Source organism: Hylaeus volcanicus, chromosome 4, assembly GCF_026283585.1.
Source record: "Hylaeus volcanicus isolate JK05 chromosome 4, UHH_iyHylVolc1.0_haploid, whole genome shotgun sequence".
NCBI classification, from domain to species: Eukaryota; Metazoa; Arthropoda; class Insecta; order Hymenoptera; family Colletidae; genus Hylaeus; species Hylaeus volcanicus.
Window position 1 is genome coordinate 17,236,094 of NC_071979.1, and position 23,664 is coordinate 17,259,757.

Consider the following 23,664-nt stretch of genomic DNA (forward strand, 5'->3'; position numbering starts at 1 on the left):
AACTTCTTTAATAGACATAGAGGGTACGGATACTTATGAGACAGACTCTGGGTACCATTTTGTTCCACAACCTTTCCACCTTTTAAGGGATGTATACATGTTATTTGTTTTCAACCGTTCCGATATATTCAGACCTGCACCACCTACCAAAAATCGACATAGACTTTCCAAAGACCCCAATTTAAAGAAGTTTTATTTCTAAATAAAAATTACACAACATATCAAGTTGAGATGAGAAAACCATCGACCGGAACGTGGAAATACATTAATCAATTGTGAAAAATTAATCGATTGACGACTAACTCTGCCGAATCGGTGAGCTCACGTTCACCGCGCTAAACGGCATTATGGTCGAGGGTTGGGGAAGCCACTGGATTCCAGTTCTTATCGATGCCGCCTGCGCCACGTAATTCAATGTGGATGGATGTATCGGATTTATTTACCGAGTACATGCGTCTCGCTTGAATAGTAAAATATGGAATGCATGCAGTTTATACTGCTCGAGGCCTCCGGATAGAAGTCGTTCGCTTCTGGAAAAGCGTTCCAATATTTCATCTGCATTACAAGTAACTTTATTTCGAGCTTTACGAGGGAGCTCGGATTTTAATAAAACTGTTGAAAAATCTTAATACGAAAACAATGTGTGACATGTGATCTGTGGTTATTTTCGAATTGAAAAATTCTTTTAAATATTCCCCACGTGAAATTTATTTGAAGAATCTTCACCATTAACCTGTCTCGATTTAAGGGAGTATCCTAAATTAGGAGGCCTAAAAAAAGCGTTTTTTGGGGGAATTTTTTTAGGATGGAAACAAATAATTAAATCTATCCAACTTCTTAAAATATTTTCATATATATAGTTGAATAGTCTGTACAAGTTTTTTCATCAAGAAATATTGAAATTGAGCCCCTTAAGGTCAGCATAAAGGCCAACATCGCGACGGATACGTTGATCTATTCCCAAAGGGTCAAGTTAATATTTTCCAGAACGAAACCTTCGCTTTCGCCTGTGCCCCTTGCCCTGAACAGGTGTCGTATACTAACACAGATAGGGTAAATATTTGTACAGTTGCTCCAAGACAGATTTTCCTACACGCAAGAAGAAACTAGCGGACGTCGCGTCTCGTTTGCCCGAGCAAACGTGTAATCCAAACATCGCCTGAGCAAAAATTGTCGTTCAAAGGGTAGGTTAATTTTCACACGTCTGCTAGAAGGAGTATCAGCGATGAAAGAACAATCTAGCAACAATTATTCATGGTAGAAGCATTGTACTACATAGACACTGTTGTTTGCAAGAACTCAACTGAAGCGAAGATTCGTTTTTGAAACTAAAGAGGGTTATGTGACACAGAGTGGCATTTTCTTGGAACACGAATGCACACGAATGGCCGATTTTATCGTTTTGTCTGGGATTCACGAAAGCAACAGGGATATGCATACTGTAATTTTTCACTATAGCCATTCTACGAAAATAACGTCGCGGATTATGGCGCTGGGGCTGAAGAAACCTTTGTAATGGTCAGGTTTGGAAACTAAATCGCTGTGAAAGCAGTGAAACTCAATCGAAATCAGGTCGAGATGATAGAATTACGATGAAAAGGGATCTCTTGCTCGTACGTCGGATAATACATATTTATTCGACCGTTGATTCTTTTCTCCTTTTCCCCTTTCAGTCGAGCACAGAATGGAAGGTACCTCGTAAAGCTTGCACTACTCCTAAGTATATATTACGCTGGTTAGGTAACAAATTCCCTTGAATTTATTTAACAGGGTGCTAAGTCATCTTTGTTTCATGCTCCTGATGGAAACCACGGGAGTAAATAAATAAATATTATCGCGGATACAATGCATAAAATTTCGTTTAATATAAATAATAATTTAAAAAGAATAAAAGGTATTTGTTCAGGAAAAGTTTTGCACCTTTTTCACGTTCCTCTACTTCTCCAGGCATTTTTTTAATACTTGTTTTAAACTGTATTCTATATACTTGCTGAAAAGAATTCAAAGAGGTTACGCTGCGAACCAGAAAATCATCGAACTTTGCCCTTTCACTACGTTTGCTCTGTTATGTTTTCATGTAGCGAAACAAATACAATAAAGAATAAGCAAGGAAAGATTGGAACCGCTAATGTTAATTAGTTTGTAACGTTACTGTTAACCGCGCGTGGATTATAAATGAATCTATGTCGTTCGGAAGATGCCTTCGAGCCATTGCACATAGTGGCGGAAATATCGATCGGGCGATAACTGGAAACAGGATTTTAATATGCAAACCAAAGGACTGAAAACGGATAGCGTTATGGCACAATGGGAATCAGTGTTTAACGCAAGCGTCATTTATTATGTTTCTTGAATGCCTTCCGTTCCCTCCCGTTATTATCATCGACGAGTTCAATTCCACAACGCCGATAAATAACGACCTTTAAATCAAATCCGATCCGTTCGTTATAAACTGATATTGAAATATATTGAAATCAGCGAATGCTAGTTAATTAATCGTTGCGTTGCGACTGCGCGCTGTGGTCGCTGAGGACGTTTTCCCAGAAATTGTAATGGCGTCACATCCCGTATTACAAAGGGAAACAAACCTGCAAATGATTGGTAACTATTTACTATTGTTTCTCATGTTTGTAGCGTTTTGAAATTCTATTATATATATATATATTTTTTTTTTACTTTAATAGGACTGTTTTTATGACTTGTCACTCAAACCGAGACTTTTTCGCTGATAATTCGAAACGTTCCATTTTAAAAACTAATACAAATCGAGTAAATACATTGAGGGTCAATGAATTCAACTTGAAAAAGTTGAATCACTATCGCATGATCACCAAAAAAATATATAGTTCCATTCAAAAAACGAAACATCACCATCATATCTTTTAAATTAATAATATAAAAAAAGATTTGTTTACGTCACAATATAGAGCCCATTGTATCTTGCAATTTACATGTAAACAACTTTTTCGTATCATCAATAATTATTGAAACAGCGTCTGTCACACTTTAGAATGGACAGCCTGTAGGAACAAGCTTTTTATAATAGCTTCTGTAACATAATAATTACGAGAGACTAAGTTGTTTCGTTCTGCAACATGCTCGATCGATCGCACTCTTTCTCGTTGCATAGATATTTCATTTCCAACATGGAAAATTATATCACAAGGTTGTAAAGCTTGACTAAATAAACGGTTTAAACTAGAAATCAGAGGACATGGTGAACTTTTCTTGTTAATTCTGTTAAAACTTGAAGTGGTGGGCGAAAGTTTCAAGACTGGTGTATTTCGAGCTTTGCTTGAGAGAAAACAACGATGATTTACGAACAACGTAGTATTAAAGTACAATGAGGTGAATTGGAAAATCATGAACCAAAATTCGAGTTTCTTCATAAATTCAAATTTTAATGGCGTGGTGTACTAGTATTACAAGGTCTTAGCAAGCAGTTAAACGTTTTTGACAAATTGAAAATGATTCTGTTTGTATATTTTGAACTTGTTTGCTTCCGTTCGTCTTCCAATCTCGTTTTATATTCTCCTTTCGAATGTATTGGTGTCATCCGTATCCTGCGATTCAAATTATTCCATAAATTTTCGATGGGACTCAAGTCTGGTTACTTTGAAGGCGGGAGAAATATTTTCTGTCAATGATAAAGGAAATGGTCTTGCACGATCTGCAAATATAGAACACATTCATGAATACATAAAGAAATGACAAATTTATACATTTTCTGAGGTTTCTATTTGAAACAATGTATTAAATTCAATTTGTATATTCCGTATTAAGTGGGTTCATCATAATTGATGGATTTAACATAACATTTCCAAACAATAACCTAACTTTATGTAAACATATGCTCTACCTGACCCTGTGCTCAAGTTACGTAGACTTGTGTTTATGTAACCCGAATCTGCTTGTCTTCGCAAGAGGTGCTCAAAATGACCACCTGACATTTCTGTGCAAGCATATAAACGTCTTATCATCGAATCTCCTGTCCTTACGACACACCTAAATGTTAATCAGATTCGCAGGAAAGCTTGTTCAATTCTACGATGGAGTATTTCAATATTATCATGGGACGTTCTGTAGACAATGGATTTCAGGTGACTTCGCGAGCACTCAACGCGCATATGTATTCTGTCCAGAGATAATGTTAACAGAACAGTCAACATTGTTGTATCGATCGTTACGTGTAAGCAGACGTAGACAACATTCGGATCCCAATAAACATTTTAATGAAGCAGTACACAATGAGCAAAGAACAATTCAATTGTTTGATATAAAACAAGCCATGAATGCATGCAATATTAACATTTGGCGTACGGGCACACTTCTCCACGGACTCACGCGTGCAGCGGGCGTTTTTTCGTAAACGTCGCGGGAGTTTGGGCATTCAGTAAAATCACAATAAATCGAAAACTACTTCGTTTTTCTAAACGAAACTCTTTTACCTTATATATAAACATAAATACTCTATGATTATTTTGAAAAAAACGACATTTTTACGAAATCACGAAAATTGACGATTTTTAACGTTTTACTATGTGTTCAAAAATATTTTGTCATAACAAATACAAATAGCACTGATAAGATTTTAATAACTCTTCACAGTATGGGACCGCTCAAAACATTTTCCTTTGTGAGGCGAAACACTGCATACGTTACATACATATAAAACATTTTTCACTCCGTATTTTTTTGATTATATAGTACGTATATAAAGTTTGTTGCTTTTATATTGACCATGGAATGAAACAGAATGTTTTTTGTTAACGCCCAGTAACGTTGGGAAAATAGAAAATGTCTGATTATTGCTCTGGATCCGTCGACTGCATGTGCAAGTCATCTCGAGTTTAAATCAAATATTTGGTCCTATTTCAGATGAATATACGAATGCAGGCTAGTGGAAATTTCCTGGATCTGATTATGCTCTTTTATTAACGTTGGTTCATCCTCTGGAAGTCATACATTCGTGTTAAAAAGTGTCCTACATTTCTCCTCCACCAAAAATGACTATTAAATGATTATATCTGTACAAAACAATTTAGAAAATCGTATACACTACCGTATCATAAAATTAACAGTTAGGTGACCCAGTTACAGGAGTTTTCCTGTATTCGACAACAATTTACGGAGGCAGCCATGAGTATCTTACATGGAACGTGAAGTGTTCCAACCCGTTTTCGGTTAAACTTTGCGAACTTGCAGAACGTTAGGGAATAAGGGATACGTATTCTTTCAGCTGCGATATCTCAAGTACACGAGAGGTCGAACTACCACCCGAAATTTTCTTCCTCCCTGATATCTTGGGTATGAAAGTTTGAAACATAGTTTCACTCTTCCGATACTATCTCAGGAATTGTTCAAGATACGAGGAATTTGCTAAACAATTTTCCTGGGAAACAACATGGTGTCATTAATAAAAAGAACATAAGTAAGAAAATCAGAGAACCACTTTCATTAGTTCTCGTAAATGTTACATATGTTTTCGGTAATTCTCGTAAATGTTACATATTTGATTAGATTATACTAATGACGATAGGAATGTTTTGAAACTTTTCTACTCGTTTTTATTTCTACCAGTGCGCCATATTCCTTTCTGTCAAAAACCATAAAAGTCTCTTTAGCAAACTTCCTTGCATCCCTAACAGTTTTAAGATAGCAACCGAGAAGTGAAACTTCGTAGGGTAGTTTCACCCCTTAAACTTGAGTTATTACTGCCGAAAAACGTCTTCGTTATTTTTAGCTGGTCTGCAAACTTGCAAAGTTTCTTCAAAATCGGTTTCGAACTTTATGGCTTTTCTTTGTTACCATAAGGTTGGGCGAACCGACAGAAATCATTTTCAAGGAAGACTTCCGGTTGTTTAACACCCGTTTCGTTTAGTTGACGACGTTATCCTTTAGAAAATTCAGTGTCTTCGTTGATGCTGAGTGAATGAATTAAAATCTACGAGGGTTGACCCGAATTTTTGAATGGGACGATTAATATATATTATCGCCTTTCTCTACTTTCTATGACCTTCAATGACCTTGTGTAATAGGTCGTTGAACTTTTAAGATCCTCTATCATGATACGGAAGCAAAAACATACCGATCCATTTAAAAAAATGAAGGTGACCGTCAAATATCCGAAGTATCTCCATCTGCAAGAAACTATTATCGGCACCGGATGGCCCTCTTCGTAATGTGTTATTTTATTTCAGCAAATACTTCTGTAAAACTTATAATTTCGAAGATATCTGAGGTGCTAATAGTTATTGACCCACCCTGTATACAAACAAACACAAACCAAAATTGGATAATTTCCTCTTTTTTCCATTCTAGATTTATTTGTTCGAAACAGGTTTCCAATGTTGCCGATTATGACAGCTTTTCTCTAATCTGAAAATGCGTGGGGTCATAGGTGGGCTTGAGAATCGATAGTTCCATTGTTAACACATTTGGCCAGGAATGTTGTGCCTTTGTAGTAGCCGTAACCCGCAATGGCGAATCGATCACGAGGTGGTTTCCACAGGTTCGCGGTGGGGCCACAATAGTCGCTCCGGCATCCTGTTCGAAACGCATCACGACCCCGCGATTATTCCGAGACGCGGAAGCACCGTAAAAGCCGTGTATCGATCGAGACTATCGTGTGTTTTCCATTTACACCTAGTCAGACGTTGGCAGCGCGGTGAAACCGCGTGCACATGTAGCCTCAGATGATTTCGGTCCTCGTTTTCCTGTCTCTTTGTAGTGCTCGAGAAACCTATCTCCATTGGTGAACACTTTGGCACAGAAAATGCAAATTTGGAATTTCCTCACGTATTAATTTAATTAATCGATTTCAAATTTGTCGTACATGTGTTTGTGTGTACGTAGTTTAAATATTCGTGCAAATTGTTTTCAGTGCCAATGATTTACAGCATCTTAATTTTACGAAATTAATCCTGCTCCCCAATTAAGAAAGACATAATCATCGAATTTTAATAGCATTTTAAATTCTAATAACTCCATGAATTGGAAATTTTCTTAATTTAGTACCGTTACGTATAAATTAATTTTAATTTCAAGCAACAAGTGGTTACAAGAATAATATTACGAAACAATGTTTTAATTACCATCTCTGTTAGGGTATCCAAAGCCTGCAACATCCACCTATTGCCAGCTACAGACTTTCGTGAATCACTCTTGGCTTTAAGGACCAATTCACGCTATACTTCTTTAAATATAATGAATTTAAAAATTCCTTGAATTTAAATCCCATCATCTTCATAAATTCCGGCGTAAATTTAGTTCAGTTTTAAGCAACAAGTGGTTACAAGCATGTCATTACAAAGCAATTTTGTTTAATTTTCCTTCTCATCAGGTATAATGCCGAAATCCTGCGGCAACCGACTGTGCGACCAACCACAGACTTCGAATTTTAGGTCACGTGCCAGGAGCCGCCATCTGCGAAAGTGTTAAACCGCCCTTATCGAAATAAGATCGCCGTTTTCGACGATCGGTAGTTTCAGCGAGTACTTCCCAGTCGAAACGGTAACAGCGGAATTGGTATTCGTTTAGAATCTTTGCGTGAAATCGCTACGAGTTTATTTCCACCTAGGAGAAATCGGGACAATCGTCTTCGATAAAGAAGCGACGCCATTGAATTCGCCCCGTGATTAGCAGTTGATCGAATCCGCCTTGAGCTAATGGAGCATTGTTCTTTTATGGGTATCAAATGAATTGTAAAATTCAATTTATCTCGGTTCGAATAATAGGAGATTCTCGTTCATGGCCAACCCGATCCACCTTCGGCGGTTATCTCGTTAATAGTCGGCTCTCATGCCGTCGTTCTATTTATTCGTTCTTCGCTTATTAATTGCACGAGAGCTCGTTTTTCCACTAATCCGCTCAGCAAGTTGCGCGCGCCGTTTCGTATCGTCTACAATGGAAAGATAAATGAAAATGTTGATTTTCGGCAAAATGCAATCCGCTCTTTCTCCTCGGAAAGATTTGATTTTTCAACAATCCGACTGACATGACAATGTCAGTATTTTAATATTTGTTTTTATTTCTTAATTACCTATTTCAGGACTTGGCATTCATTGTAACTACACAAAACCTGAAGGCTTGTTATTTCGCCTATAACGAAGCTGATTTCATTTTGATCTAGGAATTACAAGCGTGTAACCGTTTCAAGATGAAGCGCTGAAGACGCGAAGAACCGTGTTTCTGGGGAACAATGTAAGAATGCTGTAAATTGAATGTTTCTCGGCAAACCTCTTGGGCTTCCCCGTTTGCTTTGGTCTCAAGTTTATATTCATAGGGCAAACACGCGGGAATAACGAGAGTTAGCAATGGACGTTTCGAACTGACTTTGAGTAAAGGAAACGAGGGAAGCAAAGAGAACGAACTTCTGTTATGAATTAGCTCACGTTTGCATTCCGTTGGTCTATCAAGCAATGCTGTGTGAACTTTACAATCGCTTAATAATACATCTAGGGATTTAATCCTTATATTCGTTGGAAGAAAATGAATAGATTCATAAACTCAATTCGGTATCAAGAAACATACACATGGTAGCGCTTAGCCAGTGTTAACAATGACAAAAGTAAACTGTTTACAGTATAGAAATACTATAGAGTATAGTAAAGGAAATATGTATCCCTTTATATGCGATACAAACTGTATTTCCAGTATTTTGTTACTTGTACCTAAAAACATAGTGGTTAACTTAATTCTAAATTAAGTCATGATACTTTCAACTTCTCCAACCAATTAAGATATTCGGGTCGTGGACAGATATTTCCCTCTCTGGTCTAATATTCTCGGCTACGTAGAGAACTCGAAATTCCAGGCAAAAAGAGAAGCAAACGTAGAAGCACGAGGGCAATCCCAGTTCTGGAAGTCGTAGAGAGAAAAAGAATCGATCCATCAGGTTGCTGCTTCAGGATTGGAACTGGGATCTTTCCTTTGCTGAGCTATCTTAATTAATTACGCTATCTAGGTCGTCCTCGGATTCTTTCTAAACGATGTGTCTTTTCTACATCGTGTGTCCAAGAAACATCTAACACCTTTTCCGAATTATATCGTAAATACTTTTCAATTGAAGCAGAGCTTCGCGAGGGCTATTCAATTTTGAAATTAGTCGTATCGGGGAAGTTGTTAACTCTTTGACTGCGGGATGATTTTTGCTGGAAATTCTAAGAGGCGTAGAGGTGTGAATTTAAAACAAAGTATTACCTTATAGGGAACAATAGGACGAAAGTTTTTTATATTTACACTTTATTCATAGAACGTTTAATTTCAAAGATAAAAATTGAAAACTTAGAAGATCTTTTCGTGAAATTCAATTTTTCCAACGAACTTCTAGGTTTCCACTGTTTATTTTCAAAACTAAGCATCCTATGAATAAACTGTAAATATGAAAAAGTTTCGTCTCATCATCACCTATACGCTGATATTTTCTAAATATTGATATAACGAATATAAACATTTCTCTGAGCCCATTTCACGAAGGCGCATATATACGTCCTTCGCAGTTAACGGGTTAAGGAACTGCTAAAAGGTCGTCAGTGCTGCTCGAAGCGATATTCAATCAGGCATGTGTATGGTTAATTGTCCATTCCAACAGAGAGGGGCCGTAATGTACCCTTAAGGGACAGTACCACCTGCGGTCTATATCTATTAGCATTTCGTGACTGATTCTATCGATAGCACTAATAGTGATTTAACGATCAGTTGGCACTTGAGTTAATCTGTGGTGTTAACTTACATAAGAACGCACTCAGAAAGTAATACTTGATACCAAAGAAGAACAATATTCTCATCTGGATAGAAACTTTGAATAAATCACATCTAGTTTCATTCATTGACCTACGGAAATAAGGAATAAGTATTTATATTCCTTTGTGTACAATGTTCAGGCAAACTTTGATTGGAATTTATAATTTACAAGAGAATAGGGATCGATTAATTGCTCTTATTGATTATCGAGTCCACCGGTGAAACTGTTAGGAAATGCTCACACCACTTTCTTTTCAAGAATCAAAAGCGAATCGAATCGTTTGAAGTATTGGCACTCGCGAACTAGGAAACATTTGAACTCTTGCCAGAGAACTTCCCGAACTTTGCAACTGTACTACTGAGCCGCTTGAACTCTCGTAAATTCCCAACCTTTGAAACACTCGAGGTTTATCAAAATTCTGAACTTCCCGAATTAACGACCGTGTAATTCCATCCAAATTTCGTGCCACGGTGAAACAGTCACTGCAATGTTGATGTAATCTTTCAGCAAATTCTACATAACTCGAATTAAATTCACTGCTACCGGAACCGCTGCGGTCACGATTACTTTCCCACTTGAGAATTCGATGCCTCTGCGTGTGAGACGTGTGCTGTAAGTTATTAACACAACGTACCATTTGTCATTTAATTTCGTTCCATAACCGTCCATGTGTTTTAATTTAGAGCGATCGGACCGAGAGTCAGAATTCTTGTAAACTCGGCGCACTTATTCGAGGACTCTCGAAATCTTTTTGCCCGTTCTAGGGCGAGTATGAAATTTCGATGGGACATTAACAGAGGCCGAGATTCGAACGTCACTTCCAATTGCATTTGCATCGAGCGGTCATTAGCGAATTGCGCGACGAAACTGGGCGCGCGAACGGCCTCGTAGCCGAGGCGCCCAAGTAGGCGATGTAAAAGCTACTCGGTTTAATTTGCCGCGCTTTCAGGATTAGGCGACGTAATCCGTTTAATTCCCGTTTATGAGGCCACTTTTTTCTACCGCACAAAGGAAGTGCTCCCACGTTGAAAAATTAAACGTGACCCACCGACCCCTCCCCTGCCCCACGGAGAGTTATAACCAACTGTGTTATTGACAAGTCAATTTCTCAGCCGCATTTTTCCATCCGACAGTTAACTTTTTGTCATCAACCACAGGGTCCCTGCGGAACCCTTGTTCGTTTTCCGTTAATTTTTGACACGCCTTAATCGCCAGGGAGTAGAGGAACGTATGCTACAAACCAGTGACGCTTGTCTTCCATATTCTTGACTCATACTACTTGAAATACTGGATAATGGTTTGTATCCCTTTCTGAAGATATTGTGTCCTGATAATCGTGCCTATTTTGAGAAATAGTACGAATTTTGGGCAAATAAGTTAACCCTTTGCACTCCAGGCTTTTTTCGCGTGGACAAACCAGCAAATCGAGACGTCGCGCAGCATTTTTTATGAATTTCTTACCTCTCACTTAAAATGATTACACATACAAAGGGTCTAGCAGGATAAGGATAGGTAAACACCCTTAACTTTACTATTTTTTTTCTCGGTTACTATTTCAGATATTTAAATTCTGCAAAAACGAAAATATTCGTACTCGTAAACTGCATCTTATATATTTTATTCAGCATATTTTTTTAATTATTAAGGGTAGAAACTAAATAATTAATTTTTTGCTGGTGGTAATTGCAAACAACCCTAAAGTGTCACCCGGTAGTCTCACCTAAAAAAAGTTTTAGGAGAATGGGATAATGTACTATTATTCTTCTAATAATATATATCATTTATCCAATTTCAGTATAAATACAGTCAGCGTAATGTAGGTGACAGGTGTCCACCGTCAAAAAACGCGTGGCACAAAATTCAGCGAGGAAAGTTTTAATTTCACGGGGCAGTTATACTATTTTACAGCTTACAGGGTGTGCGATAAACCGAGAAAATCCGCCACGTCGCGTCGGTTCGGAATTTGCTCGCCTAACGCTGGCGGAGCAAAACGTTGCTCAAAGAATGGCGTTCAGAAGTTTTTTCGCCAAGCTGATATTTCATCGGTTGGGGGTCGATGCTGATGCGAGGTTTAGGGCAAAAAGCACCAACGAGAATATGGGGTTACAGTCCAGGGACTCGTAGGATCGTCGCAACCTTTCCCTGGTAAGGACTGATTGAATTAACGCGCCTCGTAAATCCGGCAAATTAAACGGTTAAAAGCGGCGATGGGTACGACGTTTTCTGGCGCGATGAAATTAAGAGTGGAGCATAAAAATAATATCTTGCCACCAACGCCTCTTCATAGGTTAATTGCACTCGACCCTTTTCGGACGAAGCAGGCTACTCCGCGCTCCTCTTTAAAACCGTTCGATAAGAACACTCTCGTTTCAAGATTTTGGACAAAGGAAATAAATCTATCATGAATTTCTCGTTGGTGATCCAAGAGAAGTCGGTCCTTTCTTGTTTATGTTGCGTTCTACGACGCTTGGGTCATTGGTACAGTTTAACATATAAGAGAACATTGTTGTAAAAGTTTGAAGGGTTGAACAGGGGAGTCTTTGGAAACAAAGGTGTACTGATTTCGTCTTTTGCATTGTTCAGAAAGTTGTAGTTTGAATATATGATAATTCTGTAACCTAATGCACGTTATTTTACATTTCAAGGCAAGAGCAACTACATCGAGGGTCAGTTTATTGCGAGAGTAGTGGTATGCCGTTATAGCTGGAGTGGCAACCCGAGAGAACATGCAAGGAGTGTTTAGAACAGGTATATACAGAGTGATTAGTAGCAGAATGCAACTGATGGTGCAGTATTGTAAGGAAGCAAACGTTCTATTCGTGGTTATTTCAGCCATTGTATCAGATACCGAGTGTTCAATCAAAGTAATGAGAGTATTTCGCTGCCATGATTCGAAATCATTTACATTAAGGTTACCCAAGAGTATTCGTGTAAATCGCACAACTTTCTCCTAACGATGTAGACCCTCCTCAGAGCAAAAGCTGATTAATCGCATGTTTCAAATTAAGATCCATTGGTTTTTAAGCTTCCCGTTGCGCTGGATATGATGGTAGAACTGGTAGTATCTACAAATTTCATCAAACTGAAAGGCATTAATAATTCTCGTTTTATACAGTGGTTTAACCCACTCACTGTCAGACAAAAAAGCGTTTTGCCTTGGGCGCCAAGATTTAATACAAATGTGTAATCTACCTTATAATTTTGATAAAAAATGTAATATTAAATTTGTTATTTTAAAAAGAATATTTACGATCTTCTTTTGCAATAATACGTTACTCGAAAGACTATAAACTTATTCCTTGAGTAATTGCAAAAGTGAAAGTTTAAAAAATCGCAAGCTTAAACATATATTACATGAAACTACAACTACGAGTCGACCAAGTCGATACTCAACCCTATGCGTACCCCATACATTTTCAAACGCCATTTTTCTCGAAAAGCAAAGCTTCCAATAAAAAAAAAACTGTTGTTCGTCGTGTTTCGATTTGTTTTGCCATCGGAAGACTCACTTCCGTTTCGGTTATTCCACGACTTTTTCTCACTGTGTGCACAACCATTGACCATACATCGACACACCTCATCCGATGTATTTAATCGGTTTGCTTAATTCATGAAACGCGAAAACTGCGGTGTTCTCCCGCGCTATCGGAAACGGGAACGCTATTTGCTTTAACGCGCGTAAAACGGCAACATGTTCTTCACCGTGTACGGTACGCAATGTTTGTATCCGAGCAATTTCGGACGCGGATGCAATCCTGAAATGCAGCTGCGTTACTACGACCTAGAACACGAACACGAAAAGCCGATGAAACTCGAAAAGTTAATAAACCACCGAAGAAAGCTCCGTTAATGAAAACACGACTAGGCGAATTATATTTTCCAAGGAATTTGAAATCTACCCTCGATTGGACGAGTATAGAGAACAACGTTCGAAAATGGTCTGTTTTGATCCACGGTGAAAAATTAACATGTTAACGTGCATTTATATATGGTGTGGAGTATGAAAGAGAAATGGGTGGTATAGCAACCTTCCACTAATAAATAGGCGGTCTCGTGGTTTTCATGTTTTGTGTTGGAATTTTTTTCATGACGTTCAACATCAAAGGAGGTAATTTCGTGCGGAAATTGATCAAATCTTAATTAAAGTGCAGTGCCGTACAATACAAAATTTTGCTTTTTATTTATTTGATGTCATTATTCACCATAGGAAACACAGTGCAAGAAGCAATTTACAAAAAGGCCAACGATAAATTCCAGAAATGAACGCGCGATAACTTGTTTGACGGTTATTAGCTGTCACTGTTGCCACGTTAAAAGTGTCGACGATCGGAATCGACAATGGCGAATTGAAATTCCATCGAAATAGCGAAGTTTTATCGCACCTCTGCCTTCGATATTTCATTCGTTCTCTAGGAATCGTTTCCCCGTGACACGGAAGGGAAAACGAGCTACTATATACTAATGGACGACTATGTACGTGATCATTTGGCAATCGCGATACAGCTGAACCTCGATTACTGCAGGCAGTCGACCCTGAAATTCCTGCAATTATCGAGGTGGCTGCAATCATCAAGGTAACCAATCCAATGAATAATAAATCTGCATAGCAACCATCTACTTGTAAACACTATGCAGTGAACGAGGTACTACTGCACATCTACTAATTCAGTACTTGCCGTCAAAAATTTGGTGTGAACATATTATCAATAACGAAGTACGAGGGTCATTCAAATACAAACCGGAATTTTTTTACAGAGTTTTATTGAGGTTAGATAAAAATACAAATGAATTGGCTTATTTTTCTACGTATGTTCCTTCAACACAAATACATTTTCTCCATGAAATAGGAAACTTTCCGACCCCTCCATTTGTATTTGTATCTATCCCCAATAAAGTTGTGTACAAAAATTCGGAATTATATAATATTTGAATAACCCTCGTAATTTAAAAGGAAGAAATACATGAGTCGAATTGATGTACTTGGTCGTTTTAATATTAAAAGTACAAGGAAGCAAAGTAACCGTTAACTCAATTTAATTTTCCTTACTTCTATGTACTTGATGTACCGAATATAATACAACATATGGCTTTTCGATCAACTTGAGCATGAGTAAGACTCATCACTCCGTCGGTAATGCTCAGCTAATCCGATCTGAGACACGCTTATTCCCTGGGAAGAGTCTCTTTCAAGGAAGCGTAGACGGAGCCAATAGACTAATGGACGATCGTGCAAAAGATCACTTAGTAATTGTGTGATACATCAATTCGGAGTTACTCGGAGTTAGCTGCGGTTGTTCCGTGTGAAGAGGCTTGGTAACCGCACAGCCCTTGGAAACGGCATTTGCTCAAAGCTGTATTATCCGTTCGATTAAACAACACGGCGTCGAACCACTTCACTTTGAGAGGAAATGAAAGGCTATCTATAACAAGAGCCAAGGATTCCTAGCGACTTCGTCAATAATGCCGCGATTCTATTGAAGTTTATGCCAATGATCGTCGTCGACTCAACAGGTTACACTCGTCAACGACTATCGTGCATCGGATAACTATAACAAGTTTACTAGGACAAGTGTTTGCTTAAACATTACTGCGAAAAATAGAAGTATTCAATGTTATAGCATTTGTCAATCATAGTAAGTGGATTTGAATATTTTATAGTTAGTAGTATTCAGTTGAAAAAATAATCTTATGAATAATCTGATTCGTGGATTCGTTAATAACTTCCATTGATTTTTCTTAATTTTCTGTCATTCGCCGTCAGTAGGCAAGCATGAATATGAATCATCCGCGTTGGCCAGAGTTCCGTCGCGAGAAGTTGCGAGTGACGTTCAAATGGAAATAGGGAGGATCGTAAGTTTGGGGTATCAAATGCGAATTAAACGACAGTGGCTGTAACATATCAGGCAATATGCGGAATTTTAGCGAGTGCGGAGCTTCTAATTTGAAATTCATATTACGCGTTAGCCGGTGCTATTCCGTCCAGGAATAGACGAACAGTCGAAATACGGGGATCGCCACGCGAATGTTAAATGTTCCAGCATTATTCGAGATTTCCGAGCAGTGGGAATCGATAACACCCCCCGGACACGACGGATTGATGCAAAACTAATGGGAGGTTCGCGATGGGGTGAGAAAAGGAAACGCTCGTTCGAACGACAATACCTTTTTCGCTCTTGCCAGCGAATTTTATTCGAGTTTGAACGACGTCCTCGTTAAAAGCTCCGTCGGTTTTAGGGCGAATCTTTCAACGTGACGCCCATTAATTTTCGATCAATCGTGTACGACCATTAGCGTGGATTACGCTCTATATAAATTCGTATACAAACGCTGGGCGAAAGTTTAAAGCCGTCTTATGCGCGTCATACTTACGCTGAAACGTATCCAACAAATTGATGCATTCGCGATCAGTCAGCTAAGTATCGTGAACGTTCGATAGCGAAGCATTTATTTAAAATCCCCAGTCCCCGAAGGACTTATTTAGGATGATATATTCTTACAGAAAAAAGCTGGGGAGGTTGAAACAGTATGGAAAATATTACGAACGTTGTGAAAAAGACTTGTAATCCTATTATATTTAGGGAGTTAATAGGAGTAGTTAATTAGCGATAATTACACTGCGGAATTTTATGCTTTTTATATCATTTTTATATCGATTATTATATTCTTCTCTTTTTAAAGGTATTTTCCTTTCATGAACAAAAGGAAAAATAACTTTGAAGTTGCCTATGATTATTTTTCTACTTCTATTGTAAAAGAATGTACGAAGGTTTTGTTTTGTCGTTGATGCATCATTCTCTTGCAAGTTTGTTGGCAATGATTCAAGAGAAGACCATGCATGAATCGCAAAAACAGAAGAGCACACGATGACGTGGTGGAAAATATATGGTGCTGCGTTCCAGGCAGTGATTCGTATGATTCGTATGATTCACAAATTAATGAATACTCGAGTGAACAATGTAACCGAATCTGTACAGATATTAATGATTTCCAATTGAACAAATCATTCGTAAAGGAGAGTGTTAAGAGATGCCCATTTTTGGCATCGCCTGGAAATGAAAAATTCATCCAGGATCTTTTAGAGTGTCTCCCAAGGAGCAAAAAATGTCCGTATCACTTTCCCAAGAAACGATGGGAAAGTTGTCAAAAATACGTTCAAAGTATGAATGTTATGATAACGGAGCTTACGTATATTTTACATTTCGTCGTCTCCTTCTTCTGTAATGGAAACTGGGAAACCATTAACAGTTGAACAAGTTAATGAATCGAAATTCATTACAAAATATCAATATACTGTCGAAGTAATCACAAGACGTATAAAAAGTCGTTAAATATTTCGAGGAGAGTTCGATATCCGAAGAAGAGAACGACGAAATGTAAAATATACGTAAGTAACGTTATCATCACATTCATACTTAGAATGTATTTTTGACAACTTTCCCATCGTTTCTCGCAAAAATTAATAAGGACATTTTTTGTTCCTTGGGACTCTAAAAGATTCTGATTGAATTTTTTATTCCCAGGCGATGCCGAAAATGGGCATTGCTTAATACCCTCCTTTGTAAAATTTTCCAGGTGAACTTTACAAAGGTGAACAGTGCAAGGTTTAAATAGTGGACGACGTAAGGAATTTTCACGGACGATTATTTTAAGACATTTTTTATGCGTTTGTAAGTAACACAGTTAATCATAAGACAAATTGCAGTATGTTAGATTACGTCTACCGCGGTTTGTGTAACATTTGAAATTCAAATATTTGCGCCATTACAATTACAAAGTGGAAGGAAACAATGGATTCTGAGATTATATTACGATCGGGAATGAACCTGAAACGTTGATAAAATAAAAAATTTCATCCGCAAAATCCTATATTGTGCGAAAGATATTTCTGCTTTTAGTACATTATTGAAATATCTATTCACCAACGCCTGATATTATTACAATTTTCTAATCAACATCAGTCTAATTAAATATTTATATCACATATTAACATTCACTTTTCGTCTTTATATATTTGCTTCTATCTCTTGTACCTTTTATCCCGTAGTCTCTGAATCTGTTTCCTATAAAACAAAAAATCTTGCGCACTAAAACTCAGACCGTTGCAAATAGAAAATAAAATAAAAACAATAATACCATTCGTGCCTCCTGAAAAAAATGTAGCTGAAAAATTCTAGTTTTCCGCGAGCTCTTCGGAAAGTATTCAAACGTATGCTACAATATTCAGTGAACACAACGGGACAGTTCGCAATTGTTTTTCAAAAATGTTCACAAAGGAAAAGCTGGCTTCCGTGTATTTTGTATCGGTTTCGTTGTAAACCCTGGCGCAGCGAAAACACACAAAACCGTAAAACGCATCGAGCACGAAGCCATTGATCATCCGAGCCCTCGCGAACGCATAAAAGTGTCAAGAAGTTTTCGCCACGTGGTGCAGAAAAGATTTCTTGAAGTATTACTTTCCAACATATGAACGGCGCGTTAGAAACTTGTACGTTCCATAAATATACAGCATCGAGAAGCATCGTTTAGATGGATAATGAAAAAATGTAGATTAAGTTATCGATTCCCTTGGCTGAAAAAATAAAAATTTAATTTATTAAGCAATACGTCGGCTCCCAATCGAAGTCAACATTCTTCCAATTTACCAAATATAACGTCGTTGGTATTGTGTCTCCTCATCAGAATTATATTATGAATGCATACGTTCCCAGTCGCACACATCCAGCGCCCTCCTATCTCCTCCAAGCTTGCTTCTCTCCAAAATTAATTCCCTTAATTAGATGCAAAATACCTCCACACCGTCGCTTTAGGAGTACCAACTTAAACTCTGATTCCCCCACCTTCTCTAGCTTCAAATCTAAATGTAAATTCTTGTCCAGCTGGGCTGCCTGGATTTGAAACAACTCAGGAATATTCTGAAAATTCATTTATTTTACGAGAGAGAATTCAGTATTGAAAATTCTAAACCTCGTTTATAGTATTGCTAAACATTTCTTGAACTTATTCATTTTCTTAACACTGTTAATACTTTACTTCTTTTTTAATTGGAATATAGGTCTACTATTTGGTTATATTACAAAACGCCAGCGAGAGAGTATATCAGTGCTATCTTCAGTTCGAACCCTACCATACCAATATTCCTATACCTTATTGCCACAATTATGATACTGTGCAGTCGCAGCACACGCTATCGACTATCAAGCAACGTCATACGACGGCTGACCTGCCTTTGTACATAAACTAATCAATCAGCTGATTACCTGCTCTGATATTCTGCGCGGAATGAATTTTCGCATTCCCGCTAGGAACCCAACCCTCTAACATCGCAGGACTCTGAAGTCATGTACTCGGTAAATGGATTCTTGTAGTATAATTTAATCTTATCATCGACGTTCATCGATTATTATCGTTCTAGAGTAATGACTCGAGTACAGAAATTAACGAGATATATGAATCGAACGAATGAATCAAACAAATTGGCAAAGTTAATGAATCCGAAACAATAAATGGTAGCTAGTAATGACGCCCGTAACGAACATTTTGAGAGTGTTTTCGCAAGCGGTATAAATCGGGCGTACCTACACATTTTCAACTCGCTGGTCACCGCGGAAGAATTTTAATTTGTATTAGACCCAGAATGTCGCTCGTGTTTCTGACGGGGACTGGGCTGATGATCTTATCGCGTTTAATAACGAAACGGCCACAATGTCCGCGAAGCACCGTGGTTATTCTGTCGTATTGCGCGACGAGATGATCCCATGAATACGAAACTTTCCAGAACTCAATTTTCTTTTTTTTGCTTTCACCAGAATGGGTTGTCAACGATAATCGCGTTGTCAGCGCGAGTATTTTTTGGTATTCAGAAATTCCTAGGTACGATAAAGGGGACGAGTTTGTCCAGAGTTGAATTAAATTCTTATCGAGACACAGATTTCGAGTAACAAATACAGAAAAATACAGGCTTCGGTGAGTTGTTCGTTCAATAAAAAAAATTGCAATTGGAATTATATGGTCAAACCATGTTTCGCGATGAACGAATGAAAGGCTATTCGAGTCAGATTGTTCCATCGAATAAATGATGCGAATAAACCGCCGTATGGAGTTCCCATTCATCAATTTATTCGAATACAACTCTGCCCAACTCCACTTTTAACAATTTTGCTCGCGATATGGTTTGCGATGAAAATTTGATGAGTGCAATGAATTATTTTAAATGTTTTCACTTTGGTTTCAGATTCCCAAGCTGACCTGTTTAGTAACATTACAATGGACAGGAAAACAATTTTTGTGTAGGCGACCTTAAATGTACTTTTCTTTAAACACGTTTCATTTTTACTTAAAGAAAACTTTTACGGTTGACGAACACAGTTTGCACAGTTTATTCCTTCTATCCCTGTAGAATGTAGTTTACGTAAATACAAATTGCTTACACGTTGCGCATTTGTGAAACTGTTTAGTTCAGGACAGGAGTAGTAAAACTTTTGAAATGCATATCATAAATAATCCGGAATATATCGTGTTCCGCCATAAAAGATTTCGTGATTCAAAGCCTGCGATCTAAGCCGTTGGCGACCATTGCACGCTTCTCTGTTAATTTAAATAACATTCTGGCTCTCGATAAATAGTAGATATTTAATCAGACATTGATCGATAAGGAACGCACGTAGCCGGATGTGGGTGCTATTCTAAGGGACGACACGCGATATCTCATGATTCTTATTCTCAAGGATCTCTAAGAGGATCGAAGACGAACGGCGACCTCATCATTTATATAGGTTTTACTTTTTAGAAGCGGATCCTCCAGGCAACAATCGCGCCGGGACGAAGAGGAAAGCCAGGAAAAATTGAATCGCACAGTTGCATGAAAAATTTCGAGAAATATGACGAGATAGGGACAAGGAAGACGCATAAATTCCCTTTCCGTGTTCTCTAACTCGAAAGTTCGATTCTCTACCAGCGGGTTCCGAGTTTCTCGAGTTCACGTTCTTGTTTTCGCATCGATGAAACCAATCGCAAGATGTTCTCGATTCCTCCGGCGCTAGATAGTCCTATTCTACCATTGAGCATTAGTTAACGATTCTGGCAACGGTACTTTTTCCGATGGAACAATCAAACTTCAAAAATCAACATCGTGATAAGTTATAAACACTTTTTCCAAGAGTGATTTGACTACTCGGTTATCGAGAAATATTTATCAATGGCTAAGATATCGGTGTCCTGTTCCAACACTAAACCTACAGACGTTTATTTGTAACTATGTCTTACTACGTATGTCGTGATGGAATAAATGACCAGTCTTAAAGACAGTTTTTTTTTCAATTAAATACAAAAATATTTTACGTTGAACTAAATTGAATAATGCATGAAACAATAGTATATAATTCATATATGAGCTGTTCATTGCACAAATTGATTACTTCTATAAATCAAAAAGTTGAGTAATCCGATGAAATAATTTACACTGTTTTTTAATATTCCTTTTATAATATGAATTCAAATAAATATTGTAGAGTGGATAAATAGAGACGTAACTTTCATCTAACGGTATATAAAGCTGATAAGAAAGGATAGCCAACAAATAATCATCAGTATTGATACAATTTTTATGTGACTGATAGATTTAATCAATTTGTGCAGTGAACGACTCATATAGCATATAAGAACTGCATACAAAAATTTGGAAACGATCATTTGACCGATCGTGGTAGATTTAGTGTTAAATACGGGTTTGTGATACCAGATGTACAGTCGTGCGATTTATTTGTGGTATTCTGTATCAATACTGCATTCTTCTCGGCTGCCAATGATACTTGAAACTTGGCCGAGCTTGGACAGCTCGCGGCGCTTTAGCTGGACCTCCGTCTCTTTACCAATCTTACGATTGTTGACTTAAAACTTTTCCAGAATTCCGCCGAAGGATCGATTTTTCGTCAACGAAAACAAAAGAAACCTATTTTCGTTACCATCCTAACTACGAATCTCCTTGAAAAGCCCATGCTAAATAGAGAAACTTCGCCATACCGATGGGTTGGTCAGCACGAGTACAGCGGCCCTCAGGTGCTTCAGATTAAGCGTCTGCGTGTCCTCTGGGTCCTCCATCTCCTCCCTCATCAGCAACGACGAGACCTCGAAAGACGATTGCCTGGACTTGCCCCCGTCATCCCGTCCCAATCTAGTGATGGTCTGTCTGCTGTTGCCCTGGGTCTCGCTACCCTCGTCGCACCTTGCTTTGAAGCGCTCACGTGAAAAAGGACATGCCATTTTGCTCTCAACCTTTCCTAGCGATCTCTAATTAGCGAGAACGGCTATTCAAAGCACCCGGGAAGGTAACGCAAGCAGGCTCTACGGTATTAATCGAGAACGTAAGCGTCACACGCGGCGGGCACTTTCATGTTTATCAGCGATCAGCTGTGCAGTTGACACGCAGAGCTCCTCTGTCCTTCTCTCTCTCTCTCTCTCTCTTTCTCTTTCTCTTTCTCTCTATCGTTTTTCTTTTGTGTACCTGGTTACTTTTTTCAGCCCCTGCGTTGGGGGACCTGGCGATGTGTGCGTGGCCGTTCACTATTCTCTGTCCTGTCTGGTGGATCCTCTCGCATCGTTGGCTCACAGCCCGCGCCGGACCAGACACCTGCCGCTGGTACCATCTGCCCTCGTGCTCCGTATCGCGGCAAACGACGTTATCATTTCACTTATTACTGGCGAACGCTTAACGCAGGTCCGTGCTACCGCAACGCAATCAAGCGTTTACCACCCGGCGTCCACGGCGATCTCCTCCGCACCGGGTCAGCGTGCACGCGGTTGAACGGTTGGCCTCTGACTCGCGCTAGCTGTCTCCGTCGGTCGACGTCTCTCTGTCTGGCCGGTGGTGGACTTCGAAAACAACGTCGGGGATTTCCCTCTCGCTTTCGTTCGTTTACTTTTTACCCGCGCGAAACCATGCCCTCCGCCACTGTGTCCGAACACTCGTCGAGAATCGGTGCGGTGCTTTCAGCTCGGTTAACGTCGTCGGGGGGTGGACAAATATGCCGATTCGCACGCGTTTTCCAGTTTTCACCAGGGGGTTGGCCGAGGTGCACGAGCCCTTAGAACGACGAGCACGCTACGTACGATGCCGTGTCGGAGCGCGTAGCGCCATACTAGTCGCGGATTGACCGAGGCGCAGCGAGCAGCGCCGAGTCGTCGTTTCGTAGACGAGGGATGCTCGGTGCCAGGGACGACGACGCTGATAGGGGCTCGGGATGCGGAGCGTCGCGGGGCGAGCGTCGAGGCGCCACGATGGACGGTGGTGGAAACGCCTGCGCGAATTTTCAACCCCTCTCGACCTACCTCAGGAGAGAGAGACCGGCTTTTTCTCTTAACTCGCAGCTCTTTCAACCGCAAACGAAAACCCGCTATGCCCTACTTGCCCGTTGGATCCCCTCGAGTTGCACCCCGCGTATTTCGGTGTCATCTCTTCGCCTGGTCAGCTAGGAACATTTTTGGGACGCGAACGCGTAGGAGGGAATTAGTAGGATTTCGGAGATGACGTTTGCCTGGAGACAGTATCGCGATGAGACTCAGGAGATCATTCCCGAGGGTTGACGATGATCTTGGCGAACCTTTTTATGAATGTTCTTGAATTTTTAGAAGAATTCATCTATTTTATTATTATTTATTTCGTATTATTTATTTATGTCCGATTTTGTAGAGAAGATTTAAACATCTGTATTTTTGTTACAAATTAACTTTGCCCATCAAAATAAGAACCAGCAAATTCAGTGCACCTTTGCCAATGATTTATTCCATTTGTGTAAAAATGGTCATTTCTAGTCGCGACAATGTTGTTGGTGAAAGATCCATTGAATAAGAAGCATAGAATGCGATATAAAAACCCATAATAGTATATTTTTATACCGCATTTAGAAAAAGGTGTTAAATCGACG

At 38.9% G+C, this 23,664-nt stretch overlaps 1 protein-coding gene across 1 annotated transcript in view; it reads right to left on the reverse strand.

Annotated features, from left to right (window-relative positions):
- Nucleotides 1-22,931, reverse strand: part of LOC128875209 (head-specific guanylate cyclase) — a 49,713-nt gene extending 26,782 nt beyond the window's left edge. The window contains exon 1 of the mRNA XM_054120596.1: nt 21,764-22,931. Coding sequence (XP_053976571.1) covers nt 21,764-22,003 — 240 coding nt within the window. The 5' untranslated portion in view covers nt 22,004-22,931. The remainder of the gene's footprint in view (nt 1-21,763) is intronic.
- Between the last annotated feature and the right edge of the window lie 733 nt (nt 22,932-23,664).